General features: G+C 44.7%; 1 protein-coding gene across 3 annotated transcripts in view; it reads right to left on the reverse strand.

Moving 5' to 3' along the window:
• Positions 1-22,500, reverse strand: part of LOC106595682 (rho guanine nucleotide exchange factor 7) — a 72,725-nt gene that overhangs the window by 29,144 nt on the left and 21,081 nt on the right. For all 3 annotated transcript variants that reach the window (XM_045707580.1, XM_045707576.1, XM_045707577.1), the window contains exons 6-14: positions 17,920-18,008; positions 13,591-13,685; positions 12,572-12,667; positions 12,196-12,318; positions 9,140-9,278; positions 8,854-8,913; positions 8,510-8,656; positions 7,345-7,431; positions 5,278-5,356 (exon numbers count right to left, since the gene is read on the reverse strand). In XM_045707580.1, the coding sequence (XP_045563536.1) occupies positions 5,278-5,356; positions 7,345-7,431; positions 8,510-8,656; positions 8,854-8,913; positions 9,140-9,278; positions 12,196-12,318; positions 12,572-12,667; positions 13,591-13,685; positions 17,920-18,008 (915 nt within the window). The remainder of the gene's footprint in view (positions 1-5,277; positions 5,357-7,344; positions 7,432-8,509; positions 8,657-8,853; positions 8,914-9,139; positions 9,279-12,195; positions 12,319-12,571; positions 12,668-13,590; positions 13,686-17,919; positions 18,009-22,500) is intronic.

Raw genomic sequence — 22,500 nt, forward strand, 5'->3', positions numbered from 1 at the left:
TTCAAAGACGGCCTAGGAACGGGGGTTAACTGCCTTGTTCAGGGGGGATTCGTTTTTGCAACCTTCGGTTACTAGTCCAACGCTCTAACCACCTGCCTTACATTGCACTCCACGAGGAGCCTGCATGGCAGGCTGACTACCTGTTACGCGAGGGCAGCAAGAAGCCAAGGTAAGTTGCTAGCTAGCATTAAACTTATCTTATAAAAAACTATCAATCTTAACATAATCACTAGTTAACTACACATGGTTGATGATATTACTAGTTTATCTAGCTTGTCCTGCGTTGCATATAATCGATGCGATGCCTGTTAATTTATCATCGAATCACACCCTACTTCGACAAACGGGTGTTGATTTAACAAGCGCATTTGCGAAAAAAGTACTGTCGTTGCACCAATGAACCTAACCATAAACATCAATGCCTTTCTATGAATCAATACACAGGTATATATTTTTAAACCTGCATATTTAGTTAATATTGCCTGCTAACATGAAATTGTGTCACATCTCTAGCGTTCATTGCACGCAGAGTCAGGGTATATGCAACATTTTGGGCCGCCTGGCTCGTTGCGAACTAATTTGCCTGAATTTTACGTAATTATGACATAACATTGAAGGTTGTGCAATGTAACAGCAATATTTAGACTTATGGATGCCACCCTTCAGATAAAATACGGAACGGTTCCGTATTTCACTGAAAGAAAAAACTTTTGTTTTCGAGATGATAGTTTCCGGATTCGACCATATTAATGACCTAAGGCTCGTATTTCTGTGTGTTTATTATATTATAATTAAGTCTATGATTTGATAGAGCAGTCCGACTGAGCGGTGGTAGGCAGCAGCAGGCTCGTAACCATTCATTCAAACAGCACTTTCGTGCGTTTTGCCAGCAGCTCTTCGCTGTGCTTCAAGCATTGCGCTGTTTATGACTTCAACCTGGGTGGGTATAATTTGTGGAACTGTCACGTCCTGACCAATATTTAGGTATTATTTCTATTATATTTGGTCAGGACGTGGCAGAGGTATATTTGTTTTGTATTATGGGGTTTTGTGTGTGGTGTAGTGGGGTGTATTAGTTTGGTATAGGTTCTAGGTTTGTTTTTCTATGTGTAGTTGTGGGTGTTGGACTCTCAATTGGAGGCAGGTGTTTCTAGTTGCCTCTGATTGGGAGTCCCATAAGTAGGTGTGTGTTTGTTTGGTTTTCGTGGGTAGTTGTTTTTGCACTGCGTGTTGTGTGCCTGCAAAACTGTTCCTGTCGTATATATTGTTTGAATTGTTAAGTGGATGCTCTACTCCTTTATTTTAATTAAAGATGAGTATTCACATACCTGCTGCGCCTTGGTCCATTTCTACAGAAGACAGCCGTTACAGAACTACCCACCAAAGGACCAAGCAGCAGAAGAGGAGGAAGCCACAGGAGAAGAAAATGGAAGAATGGACCTGGCAGGACGAAAGAAAATTCTGGGCGGACAAGTTAAGGGAGCTAAGGGAACCCGAGAGGCAGCCCCAAGATTTTTTTTTGGGGGGCACACGGGTAGTTTGGCCAGGCCAGGGAAGAGCCGTAAGCCAGCTACCCGTGACTACAGGGAGGTGCGTACGAGGTGGAGGGCGTCATGTTACGCTGAGGTGCGCACCATCTCGCCTATACGGACGCACAGCCCACTTCGCCCAGTACCAGCGCCCTGCAGGTGCCAGGGCAAGGGGAGCATCGAGCCGGAAGGGGTGATGCCAACCCTGCACTCAAGACCGCCAGTGCGCCCTTTCGGTCCGGTGTTTCCCGCTAGACACACTAGCATGGAGGTGCGTGTCTCCAGGCTGGTACGTCCAATACCTGCCCCACGCATCAGGAGTCAACAGTCGTCATCAGAGCTGCCCGCCAGTCAACAGTCACCAGAGCTGCCCGCCAGTCAACAGTCACCAGAGTTGCCCGCCAGTCAACAGTCGTCAGAGCTGCCCGCCAGTCAACAGTCGTCGGAGCTGCCCGCCAGTCAACAGTCGTCGGAGCTGCCCGCCAGTCAACAGTCGTCGGAGCTGCCCGCCAGTCAACAGTCGTCGGAGCTGCCCGCCAGTCAACAGTCGTCGGAGCTGCCCGCCAGTCAACAGTCGTCGGAGCTGCCCGCCAGTCAACAGTCGCCGGAGTGGCCGGACTGCGCTGAACTGCCGGAGTGGCCGGACTGCGCTGAACTGCCGGAGTGGCCGGACTGCGCTGAACTGCCGGAGTGGCCGGACTGCGCTGAACTGCCGGAGTGGCCGGACTGCCCTGAACTGCCGGAGTGGCCGGACTGCCCTGAACTGCCGGAGTGGCCGGACTGCCCTGTTCTGCCGGAGTGGCCGGACTGCCCTGTTCTGCCAGAGTGGCCGGACTGCCCTGTTCTGCCAGAGTGGCCGGACTGCCCTGTTCTGCCAGAGTGGCCGGACTGCCCTGTTCTGCCAGAGTGGCCAGACTGCCCGGTTCTGCCAGAGGTGCCCGCCTGCCCTGATCTGCCAGGGTGCCCGGCCTGTCAGGATCAGCCCGAGTGGTCCTCCTGCCCTCCGGTCCAGCCCGAGTGGTCCTCCTGCCCTCCGGTCCAGCCCGAGTGGTCCTCCTGCCCTCCGGCCCAGCCCGAGTGGTCCTCCTGCCCTCCGGCCCAGCCCGAGTGGCCCGCATGCCTTCCGGCCCAGCCCGAGTGGCCCGCATGCCTTCCGGCCCAGCCCGAGTGGCCCGCATGCCTTCCGGCCCAGCCCGAGTGGCCCGCATGCCTTCCGGCCCAGCCCGAGTGGCCCGCATGCCTTCCGGCCCAGCCCGAGTGGCCCGCATGCCTTCCGGCCCGGCCCGAGGGGCCCTCCTGCTCTCCGGCCCGGCCCGAGGGGCCCTCCTGCTCTCCGGCCCGGCCCGAGGGGCCCTCCTGCTCTCCGGCCCGGCCCGAGGGGCCCTCCTGCTCCCCGGCCCGGCCCGAGGGGCCCTCCTGCTCCCCGGCCCGGCCCGAGGGGCCCTCCTGCCCCCGGCCCGGCCCGAGGGGCCCTCCTGCCCCGGCCCGGCCCGAGGGGCCCTCCTGCCCCCGGCCCGGCCCGAGGGGCCCTCCTGTCCCTCGGCCCGGCCCGAGGGGCCCTCCTGCCCCCGGCCCGGCCCGAGGGGCCCTCCTGTCCCCCGGCCCGGCCCGAGGGGCCCTCCTGTCCCCCGGCCCGGCCCGAGGGGCCCTCCTGTCCCCCGGCCCGGCCCGAGGGGCCCTCCTGTCCCCCGGCCCGGCCCGAGGGGCCCTCCTGTCCCCCGGCCCGGCCCGAGGGGCCCTCCTGTCCTCCGGCCCGGCTCGAGGGGTCCGTCTGCCTGGCGCAGCTATCGGCTCCACCGAAGTGGGCGACGTCGAGGGTGGAGCAGGGTCCACGTCCTGCACCGGAGCCACCTCCAGGATAGGTGGGTTGGGGAGGGAGGGTGTAGCACAGTGCCGTCGTTAACGGCAGCCACCCTCCCTTCCCTCCCTTATTGTTTAGGGGGTATTGCTTTTTGGTTTTGTTGGGGTAATGGGGATTTTTTGTGTTTTCTTTTAAGGTGCATTCCGGGGTCTGCACCTTTAGGGGGGGGTAATGTCACGTCCTGACCAATATTTAGGTATTATTTCTATTATATTTGGTCAGGACGTGGCAGAGGTATATTTGTTTTGTATTATGGGGTTTTGTGTGTGGTGTAGTGGGGTGTATTAGTTTGGTATAGGTTCTAGGTTTGTTTTTCTATGTGTAGTTGTGGGTGCTGGACTCTCAATTGGAGGCAGGTGTTTCTAGTTGCCTCTGATTGGGAGTCCCATAAGTAGGTGTGTGTTTGTTTGGTTTTCGTGGGTAGTTGTTTTTGCACTGCGTGTTGTGTGCCTGCAAAACTGTTCCTGTCGTATATATTGTTTGAATTGTTAAGTGGATGCTCTACTCGTTTATTTTAATTAAAGATGAGTATTCACATACCTGCTGCGCCTTGGTCCATTTCTACAGAAGACAGCCGTTACAGGAACGTTCCAACAGGAATCTATTCCAAAAACTTTGTAAATAACAAGGTTGCCAAAAAACAACGCATACAAAGTTGTATAGCGGCAGAATAAGATACCGTGTAGGGAGTGGTCTATTTTATTGCGTTTTTCACTCATCACGTTTATTCCGAAAAATGTCTGTCCTCACATGTCTGTTTGCCTATGGACAAACATTAAGAATAAGCTACGTGGTGAGTTGATGCCTATTCGGCAGCTAGTTAGCTAGGTTTGTATGCGTTGCTACTTTGTATGCGTTGTTGGTTGGCAACCTTTTACTTTACGTTTTTTGGAACGGATTCCTGTTGGAACGTTCCACCCCTTCAAGCCTATCAACTCCCAAGATTAGGCTGGTGTAACCGATGTGAAATGGCTAGCTAGTTAGCGGGGTGCGCGCTAATAGCGTTTCGAACATCACTCGCTCTGAGACTTGGAGTAGTTGTTTCCCTTGCTCTGCGTGGGTAACGCTGCTTCGAGGGTGGCTGTTGTCGGTGTTCCTGGTTCGAGCCCAGGTAGGAGCGAGGAGAGGGACGGAAGCTATACTGTTACACTGGCAATACTAAAGTGCCTATAAGAACATCCAATAGTCAAAGGTATATGAAATACAAATCGTATAGAGAGAAATAGTCCTATAATTCCTATAACAACGACAACCTAAAACATCTTACCTGGGAATATTGAAGACTCATGTTGAAAGCAAACACCAGCTTTCATATGTTCCCATGTTCTGAGCAAGGAACTTAAACGTTAGCTTTCTTACATGGCACATATTGCACTTTTACTGTCTTCTCCAACACTTTGTTTTGCATTATTTAAACCAAATTGAACATGTTTCATTATTTATTTGAGGCTAAATTGATTTTATTGATGTATTATATTAAGTTAAAATAAGTGTTCATTCAGTATTGTTGTAATTGGCATTATTACAAATAAACACATTACATATTTTTTTTAATCGGCCGATTAATCGGTATCGGGGTGTTGGCCCTCCAATAATCGGTACCGGTATTGGCATTGATAAATCATAATCGGTCGACTTCTAACACACACACATTATACACACACATCACACACACACATTATACACAAAACACACATTATACACACATCACACATACACATTACACACACACACAAATTCTACACACATCACACACACACATTACACACACACATTATACACAAAACACACATTATACACAAAACACACATTATACACACATTATAAACAAAACACACATTAAACACACATCACACACACATTATACACACACCACAGTAGTCTTACCAGAAAGCTGAAAGGAGTTTTTGTGGGCCTCACTGTCCTCTAGTGTGGTCACAGTCATACCAGACAGCGGCAGCTTCCCCTGTAGACAAGAAGCCATCATCACCATCAGACTCCACACTAAACATGTTGGTCCATCATCGCCATCTGACTCTACACTAAACATGGTGGTCCATCATCACAATCTGACTCCACACTAAACATGGTGGTCCATCATCGCCATCTGACTCTACACTAAACATGGTGGTCCATCATCACAATCTGACTCCACACTAAACATGGTGGTCCATCATCACCATCTGACTCCACACTAAACATGGTGGTCCATCATCACCATCTGACTCTACACTAAACATGGTGGTCCATCATCACCATCTGACTCCACACTAAACATGGTGGTCCATCATCACCATCTGACTCCACACTAAACATGGTGGTCCATCATCACCATCTGACTCTACACTAAACATGGTGGTCCATCATCACCATCTGACTCCACACTAAACATGGTGGTCCATCATCACCATCTGACTCTACACTAAACATGGTGGTCCATCATCACCATCTGACTCTACACTAAACATGGTGGTCCATCATCACCATCTGACTCCACACTAAACATGGTGGTCCATCATCACCATCTGACTCCACACTAAACATGGTGGTCCATCATCACCATCTGACTCTACACTAAACATGGTGGTCCATCATCACCATCTGACTCCACACTAAACATGGTGGTCCATCATCACCATCTGACTCTACACTAAACATGGTGGTCCATCATCACCATCTGACTCCACACTAAACATGGTGGTCCATCATCACCATCTGACTCTACACTAAACATGGTGGTCCATCATCACAATCTGACTCTACACTAAACATGGTGGTCCATCATCACAATCTGACTCCACACTAAACATGGTGGTCCATCATCACCATCTGACTCCACACTAAACATGGTGGTCCATCATCACCATCTGACTCTACACTAAACATGGTGGTCCATCATCACCATCTGACTCTACACTAAACATGGTGGTCCATCATCACCATCTGACTCTACACTAAACATGGTGGTCCATCATCACCATCTGACTCTACACTAAACATGGTGGTCCATCATCACCATCTGACTCCACACTAAACATGGTGGTCCATCATCACCATCTGACTCTACACTAAACATGGTGGTCCATCATCACCATCTGACTCCACACTAAACATGGTGGTCCATCATCACCATCTGACTCTACACTAAACATGGTGGTCCATCATCACCATCTGACTCTACACTAAACATGGTGGTCCATCATCACCATCTGACTCTACACTAAACATGGTGGTCCATCATCACCATCTGACTCTACACTAAACATGGTGGTCCATCATCACCATCTGACTCTACACTAAACATGGTGGTCCATCATCACCATCTGACTCCACACTAAACATGGTGGTCCATCATCACCATCTGACTCCACACTAAACATGGTGGTCCATCATCACCATCTGACTCTACACTAAACATGGTGGTCCATCATCACCATCTGACTCTACACTAAACATGGTGGTCCATCATCACCATCTGACTCTACACTAAACATGGTGGTCCATCATCACCATCTGACTCCACACTAAACATGGTGGTCCATCATCACCATCTGACTCTACACTAAACATGGTGGTCCATCATCACCATCTGACTCCACACTAAACATGGTGGTCCATCATCACCATCTGACTCTACACTAAACATGGTGGTCCATCATCACCATCTGACTCCACACTAAACATGGTGGTCCATCATCACCATCTGACTCCACACTAAACATGGTGGTCCATCATCACCATCTGACTCCACACTAAACATGGTGGTCCATCATCACCATCTGACTCCACACTAAACATGGTGGTCCATCAACGCTGGGTCTTAGTCATTAAGCAGCAATAATGTGTGTTTCTTATTGGACAAGTTCCGTGTTTCAGTCCATTTTATTCCATTTGGTGCCAAATTAATATGACCCTGGTATAGTAGACTAAGGGGTTAGGGGTCAGGGGTCATACCTGGAATATAAAGCCACTCATCCTTGGAGTGGCAGATAGCATGAGGAGGACATGAGGGAAGAGCATGAGGTAACGCTCGTACTTCTCCTAGAGAGAGAGAGAGAGAGAGACAGAGAGAGAGGTAAAGAGAGAGAGAGGGAAGAGAAGAGAGAGAGGTAAGAGAAGAGAGAGAGAGGGAAGAGAAGAGAGAAGTAAGAGAGAGAGAGGGAAGAGAAGAGAGAGAGGGAAGAGAAGAGAAGAGAGAGAGGTAAGAGAGAGAGAGATAAGAGGAGAGAGAGGTAAGAGAGAGGTAAGAGAAGAGAGAGAGAGAGAGGTAAGAGAGAGAGAGGTAAGAGGAGACAGAGAGAGGGGTAAGAGAGAGAGAGGTAAGAGAGGGAGAGAGGTAAGAGAGAGAGAGAGAGAGAGAGAGAGAGAGAGAGAGAGAGGTAAGAGAGAGAGAGGTAAGAGAAGAGAGAGAGGGATGTAAGAGAGAGAGAGAGAGGTAAGAGCGAGAGAGAGGTAAGAGAGAGAGAGAGAGAGAGAGAGAGAGGTAAAAAAGAGAGAGAGAGCGAGAGAGAGGTAAGAGAAGAGAGAGAGCGAGAGAGAGGTAAGAGAAGAGAGAGAGGTAAGAGAAGAGAGAGAGAGAGAGAGCGAGAGAGAGGTAAGAGAAGAGAGAGAGAGGTAAGAGAGAGAGAGAGAGAGAGAGAGAGAGAGAGAGAGAGTGAGAGAGAGAGAGAGAGAGGTGAGAGAGAGAGAGAGAGAGAGAGAGAGAGAGAGAGAGAGAGTAGAGAGAGAGAGAGAGAGAGAGAGAGAGAGAGAGAGAGAGAGGTGAGAGAGAGAGAGAGAGAGAGAGGTGAGAGAGAGAGAGAGAGAGAGAGAGAGAGAGAGAGAGAGAGAGAGGTGAGAGAGAGAGAGAGAGGTGAGAGAGAGAGAGAGAGAGAGAGAGAGAGAGAGAGAGAGAGGTGAGAGAGAGAGAGAGAGAGAGAGAGAGAGAGAGAGAGAGAGGTGAGAGAGAGAGAGAGAGAGAGAGAGAGAGAGAGAGGTGAGAGAGAGAGAGAGAGAGGTGAGAGAGAGAGAGAGAGAGAAAGAGAAGCCACTGTTAATAGTGTTTTCCTCATGTAGATCAGTTATTATTGTAATGTTACTGTGAGGTTGTTATTAGGTTGTTGTTAGGTTTTCCTCTGACCTCTGCTCCAGGGCTGTAAACCAGAGCCTGACTCATGTAGAGAACAGAGCCCAGTGTTCTAATGTCGTCTCCCTCCCACAGCCTGATGGACTCAGTCACTATCTGCAGCTCCAGCTCCTTCCTCTTCCTCACCTCCTGGCACTGGGCCTGTCGCCACGGAAACACCATCAGCACCATGACCACAGAAACAATGTAACAATGTGCATCCATAGATACATAATGACTGTGTACAAGTGATACATCCTGATATCATTACTGTGTAATATGTTGACTCATGACTCGCACGTCACTGCTAATGAGGTAACCATGGAAACAAGAGGCCATGTTGGTGTGGTGTGACTCACCGAGAGGCTGTTGAATGTTGTCATACACTTCTGGATGTCTGGCTGGTCGGGGTGACTCTCCTACAGAGAGCACAGCAGACAACAGTTATACACACACACACACACACACACACACACACACACACACACACACACACACACACACACACACAATACATCATCAGTGATTGAGGTCATTCTATTACGAACACACACCTACACGTGTCACACACACACCCACACACCCACACCCACACACCCACACCCACACCCACACCCACACACCCACACCCACACCCACACCCACCTCCATGTGTCTCTCCAGTTCCTTCAGTAGTGTGGGGTATTTATCCAGCCTCATGAAGGGTTTACTGAGGCCTGTGGTCAGGGTCAGAATACCTGGACTACTGGCTCCCTTCCCCTCCATAAACTCCCCCAGCTCCTCACTGGAGAGAGGGGAGAGGAGAGAGAGAGGAGAGAGAGAGGGGAGAGGAGAGAGGAGAGAGAGAGGGGAGAGGAGAGAGAGAGGAGAGAGGAGAGAGAGAGGGGAGAGGAGAGAGAGAGGAGAGGAGAGAGAGTATATTTTATTATTACATACCATACATAAAAAAATATACATATATATAAATACACATAATTGGTACTAATATTATATAACAATACTATTCGATATTATATTACAATTATTACACACTAGCACATATTATATTATTATGTACACACATATTATACTATTATTATTTTAATATTACATATTTATATTATTATTATATATATCATACATATTATTATTATTATTATTACACTTTATTATTATATTAATACTTACTCATACTACTAGTATTACTACTATAACTTTAATACTAACGGTATAATATTTTATTACTATTTTACATACAACACTATTACTATTATTTAATACACATATTTATTACTACTTCATTTGCTACACATATACACTATATTTACTTTTACTACACATATATTTATAATATTACACAAATACTTATTTAAACTTATACATTTAAACACAATTATTACACATATTTTTTTTTACAAATACTACTATAATTATTAAACACACACATTAACATAATACTATTCTATTATTTACATTAATATATAATTACTCATTTACATAATTATGTATTATTAAAACAATTATTAATATTTATATTATTAACAATTACATAATATTAATATTATTTTACCACACATTAACACATATTATTAAACATAAACATTAATACACGTTACTCATAATATTTTACAATACTATTATTTTACACACATATTAATACTAATAATATTTATTTAAACATTACTAATTTTTTTATATATACATATTATTAACAATAACAATTACATATTTTGCCATATTACTATTACTAATACCACAATGTTTTATTACTACATCATATTTACACAATTACTAATACATTATTTACACATAATATTGCATGATTTAAACATTATTATATATTTTTTCATTCACTATTTTTTCACATTACTACTATTTAATACTAATACTATTACATTATACTACTACTTCCACATAATACTACTTACTACTATTAATATCATTATCATATTAGTGGTTATTACACACACAAACACATTATTTTACATATATTGTCTAATTATTTTAACACATTATTACTAATTTTTTATTACATACATTACTTACATACTTTTCCACACTATTAATACACATTAATACATACTCTACAATACTTATATTTATTATAAAGCCATTATTACACATTAGCAACACATATTAATACATTATTGGCTACTCACATTTTACTATTAATGTCCATACGTTTCATAATATATTCTTAATACATTTTACATTTCACATATATATCTACTATGTATTATTATTTTTACACTATTAGCGGGAGAGGAGAGAGAGGAGGGGAGAGGAGAGAGAGGGGAGAGGAGAGAGAGAGGGGGAGAGGAGAGAGAGGGGAGAGGAGAGAGAGTGGGGAGAGGAGAGAGAGGAGAGGAGGGAGAGGAGAGAGAGAGAGGGGAGAGGGAGGAGAGAGAGGGGGGAGAGGAGAGAGAGAGGGGAGAGGAGAGAGAGAGGGAGGGAGAGAGGAGAGGAGAGAGAGAGGGGGAGAGAAGAGAGAGAGGGGGAGAGGAGAGAGGGAGGGGAGAGGGGGAGAGTAGAGAGGGGGAGAGAGAGTGAGGGGAGAGGAGAGAGAGGAGAGAGAGGGGGAGGGAGGAGGAGAGAGAGAGGGAGAGAGGAGAGAGAGAGAAAGGAGGAGAGGAGAGAGAGAGGGGAGGGGAGAGAGAGAGGGGAGACGGAGGGAAAGAGAGGAGAGGAGAGAGAGAGGGTGGAGAGAAGAGAGAGGGGGGGAGAGGAGAGAGAGGGGAGAGGAGAGAGAGAGAGGGGGAGAGGGGAGAGGAGAGATAGAGGAGAGATAGGAGAGAGAGAGGGGAGAGGAGAGAGAGAGGGGTGAGAAGAGAGAGAGAGGGAGAGGAGAGAGAGAGAGGTAGAGGGAGAGAGAGAGAGAGGAGAGGAGAGAGAGAGGGGAGAGGAGAGAGGGGGAGAGGAGAGACAGGGAGGAGAGAAGAGAGAGGGGAGAGGAGAGAGGAGAGAGATGAGAGATGTTTTTTTGGGTTACATACAGAGTGTGTTGCCACAGAGTTTTTAGAGTTTTTAAGAGGTAGAGGAGAGAGAGGGGGAGGAGGAGAGAACAGAGAGTGTAGAGGAGAGAGAGAGAGGGGAGAGAAGAGAGAGAGGGGGGAGAGGAGAGGAGAGAGAGAGGGGGAGAGGAGAGAGGGGGAGAGGAGAGAGAGGGAGAGAGGAGTAGAGAGAGGGGAGAGTGGAGCCAGAGGGAGAGGAGAGAGAGAGGGGAGAGGGAGAGAGAGAGGGGAGAGGAGAGAGAGAGAGGGGGAGAGGGGAGAGATGAGGAGAGTGAGGGGAGGGAGAGAGGGGGAGAGGAGAGAGAGGGGGAGAGGAGAGAGTACAGGTAAGATATATATATAGAGGAGATAGAGAGAGAGGAGAGAGAGAGGGAGAGAGGGGGAGAGAGAGAGAGGGGGAGAGGAGAGGAGAGAGAGGGGGAGAAGAGAGAGAGGGGGAGAGGAGAGAGAGAGGAGAGGAGAGAGAGAGGAGAGGAGAGAGGGGAGAGGAGAGAGAGAGAGAGAGAGAGGGGGGGGAGAGGGAGGGCAGGAGAGAGAGAGGGGAGGGCAGGAGAGAGAGAGAAGGGGCAGGAGAGAGAGAGAGGGAGAGAGATAGAGGGTAGGGAGAGGGGGATAATTGAATTGACAGGTCTAATTATAGCCTCTACACTACCTGCTTGTTGTATAGTAGGGATGCTATAACAGGTTCATGCTGCTTAGGGTCTAGGTTACCTGTGCTGGGTGAGCACGTTGACTGCTGAGGGGTGGTTGGAGCAGTAACCCACATAGAGAGCCTTCATCTGGGGCATGAGGTTCAGGAAGAAACCCCCTACCTTCTGCTGGCTCTCTGGAAGTCTGCACATGGGAAAACAAACACAAGATGTCAGTCTGTAGCACAACGATGACAAGCTGACTGAATTAAGGACCACTGTAGTACCACAACCCACCACTAGATGTCCCTATATCCTTTATTTACCTCAGAGGGAAACTGCCTTGAAATATCCCAGCAGCAGGACAGATCTGATTGGATTAGACCAGCAGTGACAGGCTCTTTCTCTGATCCCTGTGATGCTGATTGGTGGAAAGGTATGTGAGGGGCAGGACTTACTTGGTGCACTCCTCCAGTGATTGGACGAGCATCTGCTGGAAGGTGCTGATCTCCTCCAGGTTCCCCAGGATCAGATACACATCTGTACTGCTCAGTCTGGAGAGAGAGGAGAGGTGGACAGGAGAGGGGGAGAGGGGGACAGGAGAGGGGGAGAGGAGGATGAGAGGGGACAGGAGAGGGGAGAGGAGGATGAGAGGGGGACAGGAGAGGGGGAGAGGAGGATGAGAGGGGGACAGGAGAGGGGGAGAGGAGGATGAGAGGAAGGAGGGGGAGAGGAGGATGAGAGGGGAGAGGGAGGAGGACAGGGGAGAGGAGAGGGGAGAGGAGGATGAGAGGTGAAGAGGGGGACAGGAGGTGAGAGGTGAAGAGGGGATGAGAGGGGAGAGGAGAGGGGAGAGGAGGATGAGAGGTGAAGAGGGGACAGGAGGATGAGAGGTGAAGAGGGGGATGAGAGGGGAGAGGAGAGGGGGAGAGGAGAGGAGAGGGGAGAGGAGGATGAGAGGGGAGAGGAGAAGGGAGAGGAGGATGAGAGGGGAGAGGAGAGGGGAGGGGCATGAGAGGTGAAGAGGGGGATGAGAGGATGAAGAGGGGATGAGAGGGGAGAGGGGATGAGAGGTGAAGAGGGGGATGAGAGGGGGCAGAGGGGATGAGAGGTGAAGAGGGGATGAGAGGGGAGAGGGGATGAGAGGTGAAGAGGGGGATGAGAGGGAGAGGGGATGAGAGGGGAGAGGGGGATGAGAGGTGAAGAGGGGGATGAGAGGGGAGAGGGGGATGAGAGGGGGAGAGGGGGATGAGAGGGGGCAGAGGGGGATGAGAGGTGAAGAGGGGGATGAGAGGGGAGAGGGGGATGAGAGGGGGAGAGGGGGATGAGAGGTGAAGAGGGGGATGAGAGGGGGCAGAGGGGAGAGAGAGCAGGAGTTCTGGAATTAGTCCAGTAGATCCAATCCAACCAGAAGCCATATGTCATCACAGACATACAGACATAGTGAGGTTGGTACAGTACTACTAGAGGACTTTACTTCTCTGTGCTCTGGAGAGATCGCAGGTAGTCGGTCAGAAGGCTCTGGAGGTCCTTGGAATATTCTGTCTCTGTTTCTAGAATGTTCTGCAGCACCTGGGGGGAGAGAGAGAGAGAGACAGAGAAAGAGAGAGGGAGAAAAAGAGAGAGGGAGAGAGTGTGTCTTTGTAACTGAACACTTTCACTCCCTCTGACTCCTAACCCCTCACCCTTGTCCTCCCATTGGCCCAGGGCCTCTAAACAGGCTCCCTGACTCCTAACCCCTCACCCTTGTCCTCCCATTGGCCCAGGGCCTCTAAACAGGCTCCCTGACTCCTAACCTCACCCTTGTCCTCCCATTGGCCCAGGGCCTCAAACAGGCTCTCTGACTCCCAACCCCTCACCCTTGTCCTCCCATTGGCCCAGGGCCTCTAAACAGGCTCCCTGACTCCTAACCCCTCACCCTTGTCCTCCCATTGGCCCAGGGCCTCTAAACAGGCTCCCTGACTCCTAACCCCTCACCCTTGTCCTCCCATTGGCCCAGGGCCTCTAAACAGGCTCTCTGACAGTGAGTTACTCCAGGACTAGACAGGTCAGGGAGTTACTCCAGGACTAGACAGGTCAGGGAGTTACTCCAGGACTAGACAGGTCAGGGAGTTACTCCAGCACTCGACAGGTCAGGGAGTTACTCCAGGACTAGACAGGTCAGGGAGTTACTCCAGGACTAGACAGGTCAGGGAGTTACTCCAGGACTCGACAGGTCAGGGAGTTACTCCAGGACTAGACAGGTCAGGGAGTTACTCCAGCACTCGACAGGTCAGGGAGTTAATCCAGCACTAGACAGGTCAGGGAGTTACTCCAGGACTAGACAGGTCAGGGAGTTACTCCAGGACTAGACAGGTCAGGGAGTTACTCCAGGACTAGACAGGTCAAGGAGTTACTCCAGGACTAGACAGGTCAGGGAGTTACTCCAGCACTCGACAGGTCAGGGAGTTACTCCAGGACAAGACAGGTCAGGAAGTTACTCCAGGACTAGACAGGTCAGGAAGTTACTCCAGCACTAGACAGGTCAGGAAGTTACTCCAGCACTAGACAGGTCAGGAAGTTACTCCAGGACAAGACAGGTCTGGAAGTTACTCCAGCACTAGACAGGTCAGGGAGTTACTCCAGGACTAGACAGGTCAGGATGTTACACCAGGACTAGACTGGTCAGGGAGTTACTCAAGGACTAGACAGGTCAGGAAGTTACTCCAGCACTAGACAGGTCAGGATGTTACACCAGGACTAGACAGGTCAGGGAGTTACTCCAGGACTAGACAGGTCAGGGAGTTACTCCAGGACTAGACAGGTCAGGATGTTACACCAGGACTAGACAGGTCAGGAAGTTACTCCAGGACTAGACAGGTCAGGGAGTTACTCCAGGACTAGACAGGTCAGGGAGTTACTCCAGCACTAGACAGGTCAGGAAGTTACTCCAGGACAAGACAGGTCTGGAAGTTACTCCAGCACTAGACAGGTCAGGAAGTTACTCCAGGACTAGACAGGTCAGGATGTTACACCAGGACTAGACAAGTCAGGGAGTTACTCAAGGACTAGACAGGTCAGGAAGTTACTCCAGCACTAGACAGGTCAGGGAGTTACTCCAGGACTAGACAGGTCAGGGAGTTACTCCAGGACTAGACAGGTCAGGGAGTTACTCCAGGACTAGACAGGTCAGGATGTTACACCAGGACTAGACAGGTCAGGAAGTTACTCCAGGACTAGACAGGTCAGGATGTTACACCAGGACTAGACAGGTCAGGAAGTTACTCCAGGACTAGACAGGTCAGGGAGTTACTCCAGGACTAGACAGGTCAGGGAGTTACTCCAGCACTAGACAGGTCAGGGAGTTACTCCAGGACTAGACAGGTCAGGGAGTTACTCCAGGACTAGACAGGTCAGGGAGTTACTCCAGGACTAGACAGGTCAGGATGTTACACCAGGACTAGAAAGGTCAGGAAGTTACTCCAGGACTAGACAGGTCAGGGAGTTACTCCAGGACTAGACAGGTCAGGAAGTTACTCCAGCACTAGACAGGTCAGGAAGTTACTCCAGGACAAGACAGGTCTGGAAGTTACTCCAGCACTAGACAGGTCAGGGAGTTACTCCAGGACTAGACAGGTCAGGATGTTACACCAGGACTAGACAAGTCAGGGAGTTACTCAAGGACAAGACAGGTCAGGAAGTTACTCCAGCACTAGACAGGTCAGGGAGTTACTCCAGGACTAGACAGGTCAGGGAGTTACTCCAGGACTAGACAGGTCAGGGAGTTACTCCAGGACTAGACAGGTCAGGATGTTACACCAGGACTAGACAGGTCAGGAAGTTACTCCAGGACTAGACAGGTCAGGATGTTACAACAGGACTAGACAGGTCAGGAAGTTACTCCAGGACTAGACAGGTCAGGGAGTTACTCCAGGACTAGACAGGTCAGGGAGTTACTCCAGCACTAGACAGGTCAGGAATTTACTCCAGGACAAGACAGGTCTGGAAGTTACTCCAGCACTAGACAGGTCAGGGAGTTACTCCAGGACTAGACAGGTCAGGATGTTACACCAGGACTAGACAGGTCAGGGAGTTACTCAAGGACTAGACAGGTCAGGAAGTTACTCCAGCACTAGACAGGTCAGGGAGTTACTCCAGGACTAGACAGGTCAGGGAGTTACTCCAGGACTAGACAGGTTTATCTCCTCTCTGATAGCTATAGCTATGGGTGGGAGTGGAGTGAAGTAGGAAGGAGGGGGAGTTGGGATAAAGACAGGAGAAAAAGAGAGTTGTAATGTACAGAGGATAAATAGAGAGGAGACATAGAGAGGTGTAGTGTACAGAGGATAAATAGAGAGGTGTAGTGTACAGAGGATAAATAGAGAGGTGTAGTGTACAGAGGATAAATAGAGAGGTGTAGTGTACAGAGGATAAATAGAGAGGTGTAGTGTACAGAGGATAAATAGAGAGGTGTAGTGTACAGAGGAGACATAGAGAGGTGTAGTGTAGAGAGGATAAATAGAGAGGTGTATTGTACAGCGGAGAAATAGAGAGGTGTAGTGTACAGAGGAGAAATAGAGAGGTGTAGTGTACAGAGGAGACATAGAGAGGTGTAGTGTACAGAGGAGAAATAGAGAGGTGTAGTGTATAGAGGAGACATAGAGAGGTGTAGTGTACAGAGGAGACATAGAGAGGTGTAGTGTACAGAGGAGAAATAGAGAGGTGTAGTGTACAGAGGATAAATAGAGAGGTGTAGTGTACAGAGGAGACATAGAGAGGTGTAGTGTAGAGAGGATAAAAAGAGAGGTGTAGTGTACAGAGGATACATAGAGAGGTGTAGTGTACAGAGGAGACATAGAGAGGTGTAGTGCACAGAGGACAAAAAGAGAGGTGCAGCGCACAGAGGATAAACAGAGAGGTGCAGTGTACAGAGGAGAAATAGAGAGGTGCAGTGTATAGAGGAGACATAGAGAGGTGTAGTGTATAGAGGATAAATAGAGAGGTGTAGTGTACAGAGGATAAATAGAGAAGTGTATTGTACATCGGAGAAACAGAGAGACGCAGTGCACAGAGGATAAATAGAGAGGTGTAGTGTAACAGAGGAGAAAAAGAGAGGCGTATTGCACAGCGGAGAAAACAGAGAGTGTCAAGTGCACAGAGGATAAACAGAGGGTGTAGTGCACAGAGGATAAACAGAGAGGTGCAGTGTACGAAGACACAGAGAGGTGTAGTGCACAGAGGAGACATAGAGAGGCGCATCGTACAGCGGAGAAACAGAGAGGGGCAGCGCACAGAGGAGAAACAGAGAGGTGTAGTGCAACAGAGGATAAACAGAAAGGTGCAATGCACAGAGGACAAACAGAGAGCCGCACTGCAACAGAGGAGAAACAGAGAGGTGCAGTGCAACAGAGGACAAACAGAGAGGCGCAGCCACAGAGGAGACAAGAGAGCGCGCAGTGCACAGAGGGACATACAGAGAGCAGTGCGACAGAGGACAAACAGAGAGGCGCAGTGTATAGAGAGATAAACAGAGAGGCGCAGCGCACAGAGGAGACACAGAGAGGTGTAGTGCAGCAGAGGAGACACAGAGAGGTGCAGTGCACAGAGGACAAACAGAGAGGCGTAGTGCATAGAGTGATAAACAGAGGGTGTAGTGCACAGAGGAGACACAGAGAGGTGTAGTGTATAGAGGATAAATAGAGAGGTGTAGTGTATAGTATGTGTTTCTGTGTTTCTGTGTTCTTTCATGTCAATAGGTCAAGCTACAGCATTAAGAGTAATGTCCACAGAGACAGAAGGAAAGAGCGGGATGATGACCAGGTCCTACCAGGTTGTAGTAGGTCTTGCTGATGGCTGTAGTGTCAAAGCCTTTTGGGGGACTCTTCAGGGTCCCAGATTTGGGAGACACTTGTTTGTCTGAGAAGGAGAGGGGGAGAAAGAGAGACAGTAGAGAGAGAGAGATAGAGGGAGAGTAGAGGGAGAGAGAGAGGGAGAGTAGAGGGAGAGTAGAGGGAGAGAGAGAGTAGAGAGGGGAGAGAGAGGAGGAGAAAGGGAGAGATTAGGTATAGTGTTATATATTATTATTATTATTAATACATTTATTATTAATATTCATTACATATTAAATATTATATTCAACATATTATAATTTATTTAAACATAAATTATTAAACATACTTTATGTACATATTTAATACAATATTATTAAATTATATATTAATATTACACCATATATATATATATATATTATATATATTATATATTAATTACATATTATTATTAATATTATAATATAATAATATTATTCAATATAATATATTACTTATATAAATATTTATTATTCATATTATACACCATATATACTAATATTTTACATTTATACATACAATCATATTATACATTAATTATTATATATTATTATTAACATATATATATTAATTTCAACATTATATTCATATTAATATTATATATTATTACATATATATACATATTATATACACGACATATATATATATTTTATTACACATATACATACAATTATTACATATATTACACATATTAATTACATATTATACATATTATTATATTATTACACATATTTATATTCATATTTATATTACTATTTATATTATTATATTATATACATTATTATTATTACATTTATATTAATTCATACATTTATATTAAATATTTTATTATTTATATATATCTATAATATATTATTTTAACATATTATTATTCTTAATTATTATACATACTTACTTACATATTACATATTACATTATTTATTAATATTACATATTATATAATATTACATATTACATAATATATTATTATAATATTATTACATTTATTATTACATATTATATATTATATATATTACATATTATTATTATACATACTATATTAAAACATATTATTACACATATTATTACATATTATTACATATATTAATATTATTATTATTTATTATATATTACATATTACAAATCATTATACATATTAATATATTATTATTATTAAAAACATACTACTTATATTTTTATATCATTACTTTAACTACATTTTACGTACATTATATTACATATTACCATTTTTTACTTTTTTATTATTCATATATATTATTTAATAATCATTATATTAATTATATATATTACATTTATTCAATTAACTATTATTTTTATCTTATTATTATTACCATAACATATTATTATTACTCATATTATTAAATTACATTATTATATTACTATACACATTATTATTATACATTATATTAATTAATATATTATTAATATATATTACATTTAATATATACACATAATATATTACATATTATATATATATTATTATATAATATTATTATTATACATATTATTATTACACATATTTTTATAATTATTACATAGAGAGAGCAGAGGGAGAGCAGAGGAGAGAAGGAGAGAGAATAGAGGGAGAGAGAGAGAGGGAGAGAGAGAGGGTAGAGGGAGAGAGAGAGAGTAGAGGGAGAGAGAGGGAGAGGAGGGAGAGTAGAGGGAGAGTAGAGGGAGAGAGAGGGAGAGGAGGGGAGAGAGAGAGTAGAGGGAGAGAGAGAGAGGGAGAGAGAGAGTAGAGGGAGAGAGAGGGAGAGTAGAGGGAGAGTGGAGGGAGAGTAGAGGGAGAGAGAGAATAGAGGGAGAGAGAGAACAGATTATTATTATTATTGGCTGCCATTTTTTAATATTACACACACATTTATTGTTATTATAATTGTAATACAGATATTACACCATTCATTATCATTACATTGGTCATTCATTATGCATTATTACACAACACAAGACCATTATTCACACACGTATTATTGTTCGACATTTTTACAAGATTTAAGACATACACATACTACATTGACAAATTATATTATTAGTACATTTTAATATTGCTACATTATTCACATACACATATACATATTATATATCCATTTTTACATATTACATATTTTTACTATTAATATTACTATCAAGATTTAATACTACATTTTTCATTACATTACTTTATAATACACATTACATTTATTATTATTATTAAGATTAATATCATGACTATTAAGACACATTAAGATATTAATATTATACATTTTTACACATACATATTGGTTATTTATTGTCACATATTATTATTTGACATATTACATTAATATTGCTATTTACATACATTTATTATTATTATTAATACAATATTACACATATTAGAGAGAGTAGAGAAAGTAAGAGGGAGGGAGAGAGCAGAGGGAGAGAGAGAGAGTAGAGAGAGAGTAGAGGGAGAGAGAGAGAGAGAGAGTAGAGGGAGAGAGAGAGAGAGAGGGAGGGAGATGAGAGAGAGTAGAGGGTGAGAGAGAAAGAGAGGGAGAGAGAGAGAGTAGAGGGTAGAGAGAGAGAGATATAGAGAGAGCAGAGGAGAGTAGAGGAGGAGTGAGAGCAGGAGAGAGAGTAGAGAGAGAGTAGAAGGAGAATACATACATACATATACATACATACATACACATACATGGCTGGCCTCCACATGGTTATTTTGTAAGGCCAAGACACACGCATTACACACATACATACAGCACACAGGTCGCACACACACATGCTGCTACACACAAGCACACATATTACACACACAGCATTACATATATTATTAAGACATATATTTTTACATGGGCAAACATACATATTGCACCACATTTAGAGAGAGTAATAGAGGGAGAGAGAGGTGGAGGGAGAGAGAGAGAGAGAGAGGGAGAGAGAGAGAGTAGAGGGAGAGTAGAGGGAGAGAGAGGGAGAGTAGAGGGAGAGAGAGAGAGTAGAGGGAGAGAGAGAGAGAGAAGAGGGAGAGAGAGAGTAGAGGGAGAGAGAGAGGGAGAGTAGAGGGAGAGTGCAGGAGAGAGGGAGAGAGAAATAGAGGCAGAGAGAGAACAGAGGAAGAGAGTAGAGGGAGAGCAGAGGAGAGAGAGAGAGCAGGGAGAGCAGAGGGAGAGAGAGGAGAGTAGGAGGAGAGAGAAGGAGAGAGAGAATAGAGGGAGAGAGAGAATAGAGGGAGAGAGAGGGTAGAGGGAGAGAGAGAGAGAGTAGGGAGAGAGAGGGAGAGAGAGGGAGAGAGAGGGAGAGTAGAGGGAGAGAGAGAGTAGAGGGAGAGAGAGAGAGTAGAGGGAGAGAGAGTGAGAGGGAGAGAGAGAGTAGAGGGGAGAGTGAGGGAGAGTAGAGGGAGAGTAGAGGGAGAGTAGAGGGAGAGAGAGGAGAGTAGAGGGAAAGAGAGAGAATAGAGGAGAGAGTATATATATATATTAACATATACATATTATTTAATACATATAATATAGTTATAGTTTTGTTATTACATACATAAGCATTTATTTATTACATTTTACATACATACACATATACCATATTACATATATATTATTACATTATTAATATTACATAATACATATATTATATATTTACATATATTATTATATATATATATATTATTAATATCTACATTATTATATTATTATTATTATTATTTATTACATATATTATTACATATACATGCATACATATTAATGACAATATACATATTATTTTATACATACGAGTTAAGGCTACATAATTATTGAATATATTTACATTATTTTATTATTGCCATTTACACAGCACCCTATTACGCCATTACGTTCACGTTATTTAATACATTAGTACATAACACATACGTTATTTTAATATACGTTCCTTATTCAATATTTCACACATACGTTTACTATTTTATTATTAATTGCTAGATATATAGCTTAAGATTATCATTACACTTTATTATTATTACACAACAAAGACATAATGGCAAGATGACACAGAATTTTACACATACATATTACGTAAGACATTAATAAACAATATTGGTTATTTTGTATTGCTATTTTTCATTATTGCCATATTATCGTTACTTTTATCGTTATGTTTCATTATTGGCTTGTTATTAATATTACGCCGCTATTACACACGTTATTAATATTATTACACACACTACGATAACTATTACATACACATACATGTTAAACAAGACATTGTCACATTATTATTATTGCTATAGTTGATGCACATACATATACATACATAATTAGCATTATAAATCATATATATTGTCACATATTAGTTATTTATTGGTTATTACATTAATACATATTACATATGGGCCATTTACGTTATTGGTCATTCATACAAGACACAAAGATGCACACACAAGATATTACACACATAGCTAAGATTAATAAGATTAACATTACACATTATTTAATACATGGCTTCATTTACAAGACATTACGCACCATTACACATACACACACATGCACGCAAAAGATGCACATTACATTACATATTACATATTATTTTACACAGCATTTATTAAGATG

This window comes from Salmo salar, chromosome ssa25, assembly GCF_905237065.1.
Source record: "Salmo salar chromosome ssa25, Ssal_v3.1, whole genome shotgun sequence".
NCBI classification, from domain to species: domain Eukaryota; kingdom Metazoa; phylum Chordata; class Actinopteri; order Salmoniformes; family Salmonidae; genus Salmo; species Salmo salar.